General features: G+C 41.4%; 2 protein-coding genes across 2 annotated transcripts; both read left to right on the top strand.

Moving 5' to 3' along the window:
- Positions 1 to 207: 207 nt before the first annotated feature.
- On the top strand, positions 208 to 9,779 carry galnt6 (UDP-N-acetyl-alpha-D-galactosamine:polypeptide N-acetylgalactosaminyltransferase 6 (GalNAc-T6)). Its single transcript, XM_046057008.1, has 11 exons — positions 208 to 415; positions 1,702 to 2,210; positions 2,769 to 2,941; positions 5,273 to 5,422; positions 6,754 to 6,988; positions 7,073 to 7,190; positions 7,289 to 7,489; positions 7,603 to 7,734; positions 7,852 to 7,953; positions 8,055 to 8,213; positions 9,166 to 9,779. The coding sequence occupies exons 2-11, from the start codon at positions 1,729 to 1,731 to the stop codon at positions 9,277 to 9,279; spliced, it is 1,866 nt and encodes a 621-aa protein (XP_045912964.1). The 5' UTR covers positions 208 to 415; positions 1,702 to 1,728; the 3' UTR covers positions 9,280 to 9,779.
- Positions 9,780 to 10,396: 617 nt separating this feature from the next.
- On the top strand, positions 10,397 to 14,346 carry LOC123975485 (glucose-6-phosphate 1-dehydrogenase-like). The gene is made up of 12 exons (XM_046057009.1): positions 10,397 to 10,642; positions 11,281 to 11,318; positions 11,460 to 11,568; positions 11,668 to 11,885; positions 11,969 to 12,127; positions 12,261 to 12,386; positions 12,493 to 12,586; positions 12,697 to 12,883; positions 13,013 to 13,248; positions 13,682 to 13,758; positions 13,854 to 13,946; positions 14,049 to 14,346. The coding sequence occupies exons 1-12, from the start codon at positions 10,514 to 10,516 to the stop codon at positions 14,137 to 14,139; spliced, it is 1,557 nt and encodes a 518-aa protein (XP_045912965.1). The 5' UTR covers positions 10,397 to 10,513; the 3' UTR covers positions 14,140 to 14,346.
- Positions 14,347 to 15,503: the final 1,157 nt, after the last annotated feature.

Here is a 15,503-nt window from a genome sequence, read left to right as displayed (position 1 = left end):
GGTATCAAATGTTTAATCGGTTTGTTTGTTGTTGTTGTTTTTCAATTGTATATTTCTTTGTTGTGTAGGTTTTTATCGTTTTTGATTTTCCGCATTTTTGGTACAGATTGTATCACATTTCAGTGCGGTGACTCGTGATCTGCTGTCAACGAAAGCCACCTTTAACGTGCTGCACGGAGAGACAAGCGCGCGGCCAGCAGGGGACTCACTCCAGCTAATCATTTCAACAAATGGCACCTGTTCGGTTCAAAGGAAAAAAAGCCGGGAGGCCGCGGAACTGTTGTATCCTTGTTCACTCAAAACTCCAGTCTGCCGACTTCAAGACGCTGCAACGACCGCGACGTGCTCATTTGGCAAATTTCCACACAAGTAAAGAAATATCAGATCAACCGGAACAAGTGCTCGTCAATTTGAGGTAAGCAGCGGCGTTTCAGAGAGGTAGAAACCCTTTAATAATCATCTTTCAGTAACTTCTCGGTGTAGTTTGTGAGCTTGATCGGAAGGTGTTATTTTTTCGTCAAAAATTTGATTTCTAGACGTCTTCCATACGTGTTGTTTAGAGAGTTATACATATTCTGAATGAAAGCAGCCAACTCTTCCTCTTTCATTTCGCCACAGCGCAACGTGTAGCTGCTGAGAGTTTTGACAGAACTCAGAAGTCTGCTTATGGTCCAAGTATTGTAAAAATATGTTCAGTATGTAAAATTATGTTTTACTTGTTTATTCCAAGCTGGCCTGATTAGAGATTATATTATTTGGGGAGTCAAAACAGATCTATAGGCCCATATAATATTGACCGTGTTTTTTGTTGTTGTTTTATTTTTTTATGTTGTCAGGTCTACTAATTTCCCTTCCTCTTCCTCCTTTATCGTAACTGTGGTGACAACCAACTGGAATAACTGCTCATCAGAGACAATAATGCAAAGTGGACTGTGGTCGTTTCCCTTTTCTGGAACACCAACAGAGTGTCCTCTTGAATCAATTATGAAGGAGCCTGGCTTGAGAATAGAGTAAATTAATTATGACCAAGTAAGAGTGAGTCTCAAACTGAACAGTGATCACCTAAGGACTCACAGATGTCCTACTTTGCCATGATATCCTGTGTCACATGGGCAGGAAACAGCCTCTTTTTGTTACAGGCCTTGGTGAAGTTAAGGTGCTGTCATGCTCCACGTAGCAAACTCTTACTTCCTGTAGCAGATGACTGTTGATCATCACTGGTTGGGTGTGTTTGGAGCAGGTGTCCATGGAAGGCATTGTGTCACTCATTAACCGGTGTGTGAGCCAGTAGCGTCACAGCCCTCGTGCTGCTGTGTGGGTCCTAGAGGACTGTGGGCAGGTGAATTCAGGTGTTTACTGAGAGGTGTGGTGTGTTTGTTCGCAATCTCCACCTCCCTGTTCTCTCCACCCGTCCTGTGGGATTGTTTCCTAAACAGACAGACAGGGAGGGAGGTTGGCTTGATAACCTGCTGCTATGACACTTGCAGAAACCGGTTTAAGGGATTTTCTCTTGCTTGTCTTTTCTACTGTAGGAAAAACTCAGTGAATGTTTAGCGGGTATAGGCAGGTAAGCGTTACAGAGGAGTGGTTTTTGAATAAAGTATTTTTCAGACCATTGGCAAAAACCCTTGCATAACATGCGCAAACATTTTGCAGAAAGCTTCCAGGGAATTAGTTTTTTTTTTTTTCTGTTTTTTACAGCCTTGGGAACAACACCCACATTGAAACATGCGTCTGTTCCTACGCCGACGTATATCCCCTGTGAAACTGGTGCTCTTTGGGGGGACTCTCTTCATGGTGGCCCTGGTGGTTCTCCAGAGGGATGTTGGCTCTTCGCCAGCTGGTGACCCCTGGTTTCAAGATCTGGTGGACAAGAGGGACAAGGTGTTGGACATTGTCCGAGGGGCTGTCAACAACATCGGCTTCCAGATTGGGGCTCCGCAGCCACCACCAGTACAAGAAAAGCCCACCCAGGATGCCAACTGCCCCGCTGGATTCTACACTCAGGCTGAGCTCAAACCTCACGTTGAGAGACCACCTCAGGACCCCACAAACCTCGGGGCTGATGGGAAAGCATTTGTAAAAGACCACATGACCCCTGAGGAGGAGAAGGAGAAGGAGGAGGGTATGACACGGCATTGTTTCAACCAGTTTGCCAGTGACCGCATCTCCCTCAGCCGTAGTCTTGGGGATGACACAAGGCCTCCAGAGTAAGTAAAAATCTGAATCTTGGACAAATCACTGTTTTACCAACAAGTGTGCTGACATGTACATGGCTGAGGTCATCTTAGTAAATTATATACATGCATTTTCATATTGCCTTCTCTCTCCATTATTCTGGAAAATTGATTAGTTAAAAGACTAACCTAAATGTAATCACAATAATTGAGAATAGCATAGCAGCATGCACATGCCAGTATCCAGGATAATTGAGACTGAGGCTGCGTTGTTGAAAATACTATCACTCACTGTAAATGTTTGTCCAACTTGACATCTGAACATGTCGCAGGCTTGATAGGCCTTGAACGTTTGCTCGGCAGATCTGTCAAGTGCCTTTTTATGAGCTGATCGTTTATGGCTGTTTGTTTGCACATTGTGCTATTTAAAGTGGTACTGCCTTGAATACATGCAAACAATGGTTTGTTATACGTGGCACTGCAAAACCTCCTGTGACTTTCATTTCATCAGGTATGCCTCTCACTTGCACGCCTTCTTTGCCCTTTTGTCTCTCTCTCTCTCTGTGTTTTGACATGGCTCACCTCACTCAGGTGTGTGGAGAGGAAGTTTCGCCGCTGTCCTCCTCTGCCTACAACCAGCGTTATTATTGTCTTCCACAATGAAGCTTGGTCCACCCTGCTCAGGACAGTGTACAGCGTCCTGCACACATCTCCTGCTATCCTGCTCAAAGAGATCATCTTGGTAGATGACGCCAGTGTTGCAGGTGTGAAAAATATAAACACACGCTAATGACAAAACATACTCAAAGACGCACTGATGGGAACATGGTATCTAAATGACCTTGTTTAAGAGCTGGGTGACAGGGAGCAGGGCTTAGAGAGTTCAGTTTTATCACTTAACGCAATCTTATTTCTGCTCTTAATCAGGCAGTAAGTGAGGAATTTGTTAACGCAGCAGTTCCGCTAACCTGTTGAGTGCTGGGAAGCGGATGTAATATTTCATACAAAAACAGAGTAGGTAGAGAACTGGCAGTGCTAAACTACAGAAAAGGAAACGCACGACAGTAATGCTTTTTATCTGCCACAGATAATGGTGTCATAATATTTCAGTTAATGTATAATTGTAACTTTATTTTCATCACCAGGAAGCTCTGGTGTGTTATGTCTTAAATAATGTGAAGGCAGGGAACAGCTGCAGAGCACAAACAGAGAAAAAACCATGAAGTGTAAATTTATAAGTAATTTATTAATTAAATTTACCCTCAGTGTATTTAGGGCAGCATTCCAGTCGCTGTGAGCTTTGATAAGATAATGCAGGATGATGATGATAGCTTTTTAGCAGCTTCCACACAGTAACAGGCAGGTTACTGTGTGCAAACTGAGTGTGAGATGCAGGGAGACGACAGTGACATAAATGAGAATGTCCCTTTTCTACTTGACTATGGGCTACTGGGCTCCAGTGAAATACAGATTATGCTGGTGGGCACCGACTTGACTCTAGTGAGAATTATCGAAAATGACAAGTTATGCTATAAGGAGCCTTTGACATGTGAGTGCAGCTGTGACATATGTTTTGCATGATAAATAGTTACAAATGTTAAGTGACTTCACAACAGTTTTTGGGAAATGTCAGTTATGTTGTTGCTGTGCAATATTATATGAGTTGTCTAAGAATGTTTATTATAATACAGTAAATTGTTAACATTCTTGATTTTTAGGTGAGTAAAATAAGTACTATTTACAGCTTTATACACCTGCTAACCCTACTCCATTGGTTTACTGTTTGTTCTCTGTTTTAGTTTATCTTTAAATTTTAGGAGTTGGAATCTCTAGGCACCTCATGATTCAATTTGATTACGATTCAGAGGGCTGCGATGCGATAGTAAAATTATACAATGTACGTGTACATTAAAATCCAAAAGAAACATCTCCTCATTATCTTAAAGGGACTAGTTTGCATCCCTTGCTCCTGGGTGATTACCATCCATTCCTCTGCACCACAAGCATTCAGCCACTCATACACTTGCTACACACACGTTATGCACTGTTCTTTTAAAGGACTAACTTTCGCTGCTCTTATGACAGCACATGTCACGTAGATGTCCTTTGAAGAATGAGGGGAAAAAGCCAGCTAAGCGTTCAGTGTGACCTTGCTCACACTGTGTGCGAGTGAAAATATTTGATGATATTAATTTTGTGAAATTTTAGTAGCGGCGCTCATTCATTCAGCAGCGGTGATGCGGCGAATACTGGGGGGAACACTGTTCTGTCACTGCACTTCTGAGTTTCACCTTTTGTGTTCTGTCAAAATTGCGTGTTCAATTTACATTTAGAAAAGCTACACTCTGTACATATACTCTGTACATATTGTGTGCATTCACTATAAAATGTAATCTAAAATTCAAATCTAGTTTACTGTAGTATTTCAAACAGCAACTGTGCTGCCATCTAATATTTTAGGTGTCACATAATTTCAGTTTTAGCACTAAAAGAATATAACAGTGCGCAATGCCTCCTAATGTCTTCATGATTTATCAATTCTGTTTTTCAGTTGTTTTAACACCTTAAATACACACTCCATAACAGTTGACACTAGCCTGACTATCCCTGCTGTGTAAAGCAGGTCACTTAGACTGAAACTTAAGTGAAATATGAGGCATGCATTGTGGAAATAAATGATCTTAAAAGGGAAGTGTGGCCTAGTTTTATCAGCAGCTGTTCCACTTCATTGCTATATGTTCTAGCAGTGGTCTCACAATTAATATGACGATAGACTTTTCTTCTCTGAAGCAATGAGACGCTTTATTGAATATCAGGCTGAAAGTTTTACTTTCACTCATCACTTCTGGTTGTAAGTTTGAAATCTGTCACCTCTGACCACACCCAGCAACATTAATGGGTGTGGTTCAAAGTGTGTTCTGTTGTAAGCACAGGGTCAGTGTAACCTGAACACACTCTGACATAAGAGCAGCAAGTGAGAGCTTCAACCACTGGAGTTCACCTAATACAACATTTTCAGTTTGACAACTCTTGTTTTGAACAAAGAATAGACAGATACGATAATGTGTTGGGTTTTTTTTTTTTTATTCCTTTAGATCACCTGAAGAACCAACTGGAGGTCTTTGTGCAACAGTTGAAGATTGTTCGCGTAGTGAGGCAGCAGGAGAGAAAGGGCCTAATCACTGCCAGGCTGTTGGGTGCCAGTATTGCTCAAGGCGAAGTGCTAACCTTTCTCGACGCACACTGTGAGAAAACGCATAACCACAACAATACACAAGCCACAATGGCCATTTTGAGAAGCTGTGTATAGCTCATTCAGACACTAGCACTGCCAGAGTTGCAGGTTAATGCATTGTTTTCCATCCTTAGTAAAAATGTAGAGCATCTCATATTTCCTTTAGTTCTCAAAATAGTTTGCAACGTATTATGGCCCTTTTTATTTTTTTTATTAAGGTCCATCTATCCATGATTTAGCCATGATTTGGGACAATTTAGAACTTCACTTCCAGGTAGTATTTAATAAATCTATAAGGAAAACCTTCAGTAGACACACAAATTATCAAGACAGCCACAATGTGTTGGAAGCAGAGTGCTTAATTACATCATGTTTGAAACAAACATCTCTGTTTTGTCAGAAAATGTACCTGTGATTAGAGAGCAGAGGTGGGTAGTAACGAGTTACATTTACTCTGTTATATGTACTTAAGGCACTTTATAGAGTAAATCATACTTGACGGTGTTAACTTGTAGATATTTTATGAGAATATTGTTACTTTTACTCTGTTACATTTGGACTGATTCATAACGGTACTTGTATTTTATGCATTTTGTTAAATGGAAGGTGGTCAGCTGGTCCCAGGTCTGCACGCACTCGGTTATCCTACCGCCGCAGCCGTGCCTCCACATGACTGTAGTGTACCGGTGTTTTGTATTATTAAGTTACTTGCTACTCAAGTATTTTTTAGAAAATACTTGTGTACTAGTTAATATACTTCAATTCAGTTTTATTTATATGATGGAAAATCATAACACAAGTTATTTCAGGGCACTTTTCATATAAATCAGGTCTATACCATAGTATTTCTAATTATTATTTAAAGAGAGAGCAAAAATGATTATTGTGACTGGTCCAACTGTGCGGCTATTTAAAATAAATAATTAAAATAATTATATAGCCTGACAATTACTGTCGGTCTTAAGCCACCTGCCATCAGCGTCAGTCACTGGAAATTATTAGGTCCAATTATGCTCTCTTTTTGTTGAGTTACTTTTTTAACCTTAGTTTTTCTTTCCCTGCATGCTTAGTCAGATGGCGTTATATCTATCTCTCTAGAACAGTTCTGCTAACATGGACATACATTATGATTTTGGTGACGACGTACATCATTGTAAAAAATTTACACTTGTCACTTGGGACACATGCGTCTGCTTAATGTAATACCAACATGTTCATGAGGCCATGCTTTCCCCATCATAACTCTCTACACCTGGAACTGATTGGTGGCAGTACATATTTAATGCGATTTAGGTTCAGAAGTAGCTATAAAGTGATCTCTGTCCTTCCTACCCTGTCTAGGCGAGTGTTTCCATGGTTGGCTAGAGCCCCTGTTGGCCCGGATTGTTGAGGAACCCACTGCCGTAGTCAGTCCAGAGATCACCACCATTGACCTCAACACCTTTAAGTTCAACAAGCCTGTTGCCACTAGCCGCGCTTTTAATCGAGGTAACTTTGACTGGAGCCTGACTTTCGGCTGGGAGGCAATCCCTGAGGATGCGAAGAAGCTGCGCAAGGATGAAACCTACCCTGTAAAGTAAGAAGGATCGTGTTGGTTTCACTTGGAGCTTCAATCATTTAAGTGTCCTAAAGCTTTTGTATCTGTCTATGGAAATTTCAGAACACCTACTTTTGCCGGAGGTCTCTTCTCAATCTCAAAGAAGTACTTTGAACACATTGGAACATACGATGACAAGATGGAAATCTGGGGCGGAGAAAATGTGGAGATGTCATTCAGGGTCAGTCTCTTTACCTGTACTGCCACAGTTCCACATATGTCTCCCTGTCATTATCAAGTTAGGGTCTGATTTCTACCTGTGTCAAATGTGATTCACAGGTGTGGCAGTGTGGGGGTCAGCTAGAGATCATCCCTTGTTCTGTGGTGGGCCATGTCTTCCGCACTAAGAGTCCTCACACCTTCCCCAAGGGCACAGAGGTCATCACTCGCAACCAGGTGCGCCTGGCTGAGGTCTGGATGGATGACTACAAAAAGATCTTCTATCGCCGCAACAAGAATGCTGCCGTTATGGCCAGTGAGGTCAGTGTGACCTGCTGATAGGAGCAACTATGTTAAAATGAATATGATGATGTAACTGTAAATAATTGTTTTGAATTGTTTGAGTTTTAAATATGCCCCCTTCACTGTTATAGCATATGTATGGGGACATCTCTGATCGTCTGAAGCTGAGAGAAAACCTTAAGTGTAAGAACTTCACCTGGTACTTAAACACAGTCTACCCAGAGGTCTTCATTCCGGACTTAACCCCACAAAAGTTTGGAGCAGTGAGTCATGTTTCTCTTTGTCCTTCTGTATTTGCATACAGTTGGATATAACACACCGCGCGTGTTGTATAATTGCGGCTGTATCTTACTGTTATTTTGTGTCTTTGCTTGCACCAGATTAAAAACTTAGGATCTCAAACCTGTCTGGATGCTGGAGAGAGCAACCAGGGAGGTAAACCTGTGATCATGTATCAGTGTCACAATATGGGAGGCAACCAGGTACAATGACTGACTCACACATTATGTGAAATTATGAATTGAAGATAATTTGTTGTTCTCTGGGGCAATTAGGTCTCTGACTGGCTGATTGTCTTTTCTAGTACTTTGAATACACCACTCATAAGGAGCTGCGTCATAACATTGGAAAGCAGCTGTGTCTTCATGCCATGCCTCAGCCAGAGCCGGTGAAGATCGAGCTATGCCAACTGAAGGGGAAGGGAACCAGTTTAGCACCACAACAGGAGTGGGTCTTTACAGAGGTGAGGAGAACTTGGGGCCGGACTGTTCGACATACGTTTATTGGCTTTCTTGCTGAAAGTTAGATGAGAAAATTGATATCATATGTCTGCTAAATAAAAGGATATAGCTAGCTGCTGCATATGTTAGCTTGTCATAAACACTGGAAATGAGGGAAATGGTGAGCTTAGTAAGTAAACCAGCTGCTATTGATCTTGTTTAACTCTCGTACAATATGGAATAATATAATACTCCTCCGTTAAGTAAATCTTTCAGTGTACCACTTATGTCACATAAAACAAGTCATATTTCTTTTAACTCATCGGCAGCCTCATTAAGTGAGTATTTGTGCAGCCTAAATCAATGTTTAAACACAAGTGTAATGCACTTGGTTTACTGTCTTTTCAAACAAAGGGATCCAAATTATGTACCTAGGTGATCCAGTTCTTATTGCATATATGTGTCCTCATCCACCACCGTCACTAGGGATATGCTTTCCTGCATCGGTCATCAATGGGTTTGAGCTCCGGTGCCCCCTTTCCTCCTGGGTACAAGCATTGCGTGTCCAAACAACATAATTTTTCTTGCTTCAACCTCTAAAGAACATCAGTGTCACACTGGGTTAAATTTCTTTTTTAGATTTCTGTCAGAATTTGCCATCCTTATCTTCATGCAGTCAGTACATATTAATATTGAGGGGTGTTTCACTGACTATTTGCAACTATGGACATTTATAAGGTCAGACAAGGGGTTTGCTTACATGTGCCACATTTCAAGTTAAATGTGATTTATAAAGGGAAATTGGCGTAGGACTGTTTTGTAAATCAGAATATTTTACTTCCTGTGTTTTGACCTTACGCAACCTTTAGTAGTCTTTCCTATGAACAGTTTTATAAACGAGACTCCATGTCTTGTGTATTGATATTTATTTAGGCCTCTGTATTGATTCACCTTTTCTCTGATTCTACTCTCCAGGAAAACCTTCTGAAGAATCCCAGTAGTGGGCAATGCTTACAGCTGAACGCAGGCCAGATTCAGATGAACCACTGTAATTCCGCTGACCTCTTTCAGCACTGGTCCTTCAGCTGACCTCCCTGTCTGGTCATCAGGTGACCTCAGGCACCTTGTGTCCTCCTTCCTCAGAATCCGCTCCGAGGAACCAACTCAACATTGAACCAGAAAGACTTCATGCTGTGGAGCTTGGGGCATTTGGCCATACTAAGTGGACAGTTAAAGATGGAGGAAAAAGTAAAGACAGTCAGTCTGTTGAAGAGGCTTGGGTTAGCCTCCCACCTGTTTTTTAAAAAAATATATATTTATGATGGTAGCTCAGGAAAGACTTTGTAGATGGTTGAAGGTTATCAAACAGTGAGTACGTGGACTTGTGCACATTCAGGAGTGGCAGCCTGATCGTGGGGCAATGGCTGTCAGCTGCAGTGATCTTTATTCAGTGAATTTACAGTCCAGATTAGAAAGTGATTGTTTTTTTTGTCTGACTAAATGTTGAAATGTGAGAATATGCACAAGTCTTACTAAAGAGAGATGCCTGTTTTTTAAATAAAAAATCTACTTTGTTGTGTCACAAATGATCATTTGTATTATAGAATTTCTTTATCAGCATGTATCTAGAAAAGCTTTTGCTGAAGCAAGGGAAATATATTTAAGTTTTAACCAACAGTTTTGATCTCTTTGATTATAGTTTTTTTTTTTTTTCCCATGTAGTGGTTGGTATTGATTTAAAGTATATAATATAGTACAGTATCCTTAAAGAATGATTAAATCAGACTCTAGGCTGTGGGTTACTGATGTACAGAGATTAAATCATTTGGATTTAAAAGTTGCCTGCATAGAATTGCAGTCAAACTCTTTCTCCTGTTAAAATTACGACACTAGAGATTACAGTATGTACTGATAAGAACTCTTTCTGCAAAGTCATAAGACCTTCTCAGTCAGAGGCACTTATTAATGTTTGCGCAACGTTTGTCTAAGGAGTGGTGTAGGTGGAACATTCCAATTGTTCTCAGCTGTTTCTAAAAAGACCTGAAATGTGAGTTATAGTGAATGGGAAGGATTTCCTCCAGGCTGCCAAACCTGATCTGATTCTTTATAGATTTCATTTTATGTGTGAAGTCGTGCAATACACACCCAAACTGCTGGAATGCAGGGGCTCGTATGCAATAATGCCACCTGCAACAATAGGGGGCAGTATTAACTCACTGAACTTTTCTGCAAGGCAAGGGTGACAATTGAAATTCCACCATACAGTGTCTTTCATGTAGCCATTGGGTAATGAGTAGCCACAGCAGGGACAGACTATGACCAGATGGACCTGAAGATGAGCACTGAGCCTTTGACTCGCTCTGAGGTGTTTGGACAGCTTAGGAGGGAGCTCTATGGAGAGGAGCAGTCCAGTCACTCCAACACACACATATTCATCATCCTGGGAGCCTCTGTGAGTACAACCTCTGCATGTCTTACAACATGTCATGAATAACCGCTGTTTCCTCTATTCTAAAATTACAACTGCTATTTCCTTTTAACGCAATTCAACAAAGATCTGTAGAAATGTTCAGTCTGTTTGAGATGTTAAAAGGTACCCTGTCAAACGTTTACAAACTGTCTTATTTGGTGAGGTCACTTGATCCATCTAGATTTCTATCTGCATTAAACGACAAGCAGTGAAAAAGTGGTGTGGTAATCAGAGAATGAAAGCCGGGAAATGAGCACATTTGGACTGTAATGTGCTGCATCTACTTTTTCCTTTGTAAAGCATTGAAAGAGCAAAACCATTTTGTCAGACTGCTCTTGGCCTTGAGCCTGGCTCAACTTCCAAAATCTAGTTGTTTTTATCTGTCGTCCTTGTTTGTTTTCTCTTTATTTGTCGATGCCTGTAATCTATTTAAATGTTACACGAGTCCTGCAAAGAGGGTGTGATCAGAGTTCTCACATTACTCAACAGATCCACTCACTCCACAACTCTACTGCCTATTTTTAAAGTCTGCCTTCACTTTGGGCTCTTGATTGATTCTTTTCAGCCACTGATTTTCCGTAGAGGTTCATGATCAGATTTCTTCCTTATTTGTTTTGTAGGGGGATCTCGCTAAAAAGAAGATCTATCCAACTTTGTGGTGAGTAAAAAATCGCTGCTCAAGCACAAATCTCAGACGAAGTTGCTTTAAAAGTTGACCGGTTACTTTGTATTTTGAGGAGTTTGACCCTTGGCCGGTGCTCTGCATCACTGCGTTTGACTGTCTCTGTCCATTCTTTAGGTGGTTATTCAGAGATGGCCTGCTCCCAAATGACACATACTTTGTGGGTTTTGCCCGGTCTAACCTGAAAGTGGAGGATATCAAGACAGCATGTCTGCCTCATATGAAGGTAGTCTAGCTAAGGCTTCTTATCGGCCATCTGAGACGAGGTTGATGATTGTTTTTGGGGTGTGTTTTTTCAGGAATAATTGTTCAACATTTCCCTCAGGTCACTGATGAAGAGAGTGAGTGTCTCTCAGCCTTCTTCAGTAAGAACTCCTACTTTAGAGGCAGTTATGATGACGGCCACTCTTTCGCCCAACTCAGCGCTCACCTGTCGTCTCTGCCTGGGGGAGCCGATGCCCATAGACTCTTCTACCTGGCTCTGCCCCCCACCGTCTACCACCACGTCAGCACAAACATCAGAACCCACTGCATGAGTGTCAAGTCAGTAGTTGTTACGCACACAAAACAAATGGATGACCTGCTATTTGATCGCATTATTCTTATCAGCTATGTGTGTAAAGCAGAGGCTGGAGCAGGGTAATTGTTGAGAAGCCCTTTGGCCGTGACCTCCAGAGCTCACAGGAGCTGTCAGCCCACCTGTCCTCCCTGTTCACAGAGGACCAAGTCTACCGCATAGACCACTACCTGGGCAAGGAGATGGTCCAGAACCTCATGGTGCTCAGGTAACAAGCTCCATACACACATTTCCAAGCACTTGATCACTGTTATAAACCTAAACATCTTTCATCTCTTCCTTCCTGTGTCGGAGGTACTCAGGGTTTTATTTTGGCAGTGTTTGTATTCCCTCACTTGCAGGTTTGGAAATCGCATCTTTGGACCCATATGGAACAGGAACAGTGTGGCCTGCGTGGTCCTCACCTTCAAGGAGCCTTTTGGCACTCAGGGTCGTGGAGGATACTTTGATGACTTTGGTATCATTCGGTGAGAGACGGTACATTCAGATAAAAGGGAAAATACCGAATACATTGTTATTGTTACACTAGAGCCTTTTACTTTCCCTGATTGCAGTTCATGTTTCTTGATGTAGAGATGTCATGCAGAACCATCTCCTCCAGATGCTTTGTTTGGTCGCCATGGAGAAACCTGCTTCCACCAGCCCAGATGACGTGAGGGATGAGAAGGTAAGACCAACGGTTGGATGGTTGGAATTAGTAGGACGTTTGTTCATGTTTTGTCTAAAATTCCAGAGCATCATTGCAACTGTTGTCCTGTGATTATTGCTGCGCTGTAGGTGAAGGTGTTGAAGTGTATAGCACCTGTTCCTGTGTCAGATGTGGTGCTCGGCCAGTACGTGGGGGACCCTGAGGGGGAGGGCCAGTCCAAGCTGGGTTACCTTGATGACCCCACCGTACCAGAAGGCTCCTGCACGCCAACATTCGCCACCGCAGTGCTCTATGTCCACAATGAAAGATGGGATGGTCAGGCAAAACATTTTTCCCTCTTTTGTCTTCATTTTTGAGATTTTATGACCTCCCCCTGACTCTCTCTCCCTGTCTTATTTTTCCCAAATTCATGTCCGTCACCACATCAACCACCCCTTCCACTAGGAGTTCCTTTCATCCTACGCTGTGGTAAAGCTCTGAATGAGAGGAAGGCAGAAGTGCGTCTGCAGTTCACTGACGTGCCAGGGGACATCTTTGGCGACCGCTGCCAGAGGAACGAGCTGGTGGTGCGGGTGCAGCCGGACGAAGCCATTTACCTAAAGATGATGACCAAGAGGCCTGGGGTTTACTTCAGCCCAGAGGAGACTGAGCTGGACCTCACCTACAGGAGCAGATACAAGGTGCTTCAGGCTCACTTAACTCAAAGAATCCATTGTGGTCCATCAACCAACTTTCAGTCATAAAATATTGTGTTTTTCTGCAGCAGTGTGTTAAGTTGCTTGTTTCTTGTTTTTAGACTGTTCTTGAATCAATGCAAATCTCTTTAATGTCCAGATAGTTTCACTAAATTCTTCAGATACCTTGGTCACACTTTATTTGAATGATATATATCATATCACCTAAAAGTCTATTGATTATGAGATGACATTTGATAGTGTTTGATAGCAATTCAATGTCTCACGGTAATCTCGATGGTATTATAGGGTAAAGGTGTAGAGATGCACCAAACAGGCTTAAGATAGTTTCTTAAAAATCAAATAGTTGAATATTATTGTCTAATATTGTGTAACAGCATATAATAAGCAGGTATTTACAGTTGCCGTCTTCCTCTAGCATGTGAAGCTCCCAGATGCGTATGAGAGGCTGATACTGGATGTCTTCTGTGGAAATCAGATGCATTTTGTCCGCAGGTTTGTTGTACCATTCACTGTCCTACTTCATTGCCTAGGTATTTTGTTTTTGTGCTGTATATTTTGACTTTGAACTGCTCCTCTTTCTGTCCCAGTGATGAGTTGCGGGAGGCCTGGAGGATCTTCACCCCCCTCCTCAACCAAATAGAAGGAAGGAAGACGCACCCTATCCCTTACACATATGGAAGGTAAAACGGTATCTGTTTTGTGACAGGAATGAAAACGTTGCATATTTTCCTTTTTAAGTGATCATTTCTCTTCCTCCTTTGGTTTCTTTGTCATGTCCATAGTCGTGGTCCAAACGAAGCGGATGATCTCGTGAAGAAGGTGGGATTCCGCTATGAGGGAACATACAAGTGGGTGCAGCCCCACGCACCATGATGCCATCTGTCACTCACTCATACACTTTTGTTGGCAAGTTTACAAACAATAAAGTACCAGTGATAAATTTTGTCTGTATATGCCACTGCTTTTTATCCCTAATTATACAAGAATGAATGTGGAAATATAAGTGTACTCTTCTCAACTGTATCTGCCTGATTTAAGTGTTCACCTGCAAATTTGAAATCTAATAAATCATGATTCACTCTTCTGACCTTTTCTTTTCAAGTAGCAATGGCCACACCTAACACCTATGGCCTTAAGACATATGAGACTTACATAGCAAGAAAGTCTGTTGTTTGAATGAAAAGCCTGTTCTTATCAGCAGGCCTGTGTGTACAGTCATCACTAAACCGTGCTAACACAAAGCAACAACACCACATCATCTTTATACTAGGAGGGCTTGTTGGTCTGGTTTGTAGGAGGTTTGTAGGTTGTCAGTCACAAAGGAGAAAATATCCTGCTTCAGGTAAGAGTGATTTCCAGGTAGGTGTTTTAAACTAAATTCAAATAAAAACTAAATAATTGTTAATACATTATTAACAACAATTAAAACAATGAATGAGCTTACAACCTCAATTTACTTAAATTTGTTTGAGTCTGATACTGTTTCTCGTTACCTGTGTCTCTCTACCTTGCGTGTGGCCTAGCAAGGGGCCTACAAAGACACACACATACATACACACACTCACCAATAACTGACCATATGGTGATCCTGCCAGTACTCGGAGGACCGTGTGAAGTGCAGTGAAGACGAACAGTTGTTTAAACAAATTCTCCTCTGTGTTATTTGATTAACTTCTGTAATATTTACTGTATGCAATAATAGTATCTTGGTACAGTAAACTATATTGACATTAAAAAGATTTTTTTTAAAGGTATAATCTCATAACCCAGTTTAGTTTATATCCCACTAGAAAGAATTGTTGCAACTTCACAATAGCTGTATTGTTCAGTTCTAGAGGTACAATGCTTCTCTTCTGAGCTAATGTTGACAACAATAAAGCATAAAATAAGTCAGCACAGTCTTTTAGTGTGAATAGTTTAGTTTATTTAACAGGGGCCATGCACAACATAACCACTGAGCCAGAGTTAGCTCATCTACACCTGGGCAGGAAGATGTTAAAAAGCAATGTAGTGCAATACAAAAAATATAATACACCAATTAAAAGTAGTACAATTGGCAAAATGTACACACAGTACATCACATATAAAACAACATCATGCAAAATATACATTACATTGTCTCCATGTTGGAAAACAGTTGGTTCCATACAAAGATTTGGATAATAGTTTAAAATAGTGAAGCTTATGCATTCTCTGAAATTGGAGGGGGGGGGGGGGGGGGATTGGGTTCCATTTAT

Source organism: Micropterus dolomieu, linkage group LG08 (genome assembly GCF_021292245.1).
Source record: "Micropterus dolomieu isolate WLL.071019.BEF.003 ecotype Adirondacks linkage group LG08, ASM2129224v1, whole genome shotgun sequence".
Lineage (NCBI taxonomy): Eukaryota > Metazoa > Chordata > Actinopteri > Centrarchiformes > Centrarchidae > Micropterus > Micropterus dolomieu.
The sequence above is the reverse complement of the archived record's forward strand: the minus strand, read 5'-3'. Positions and strand labels throughout refer to the sequence as shown.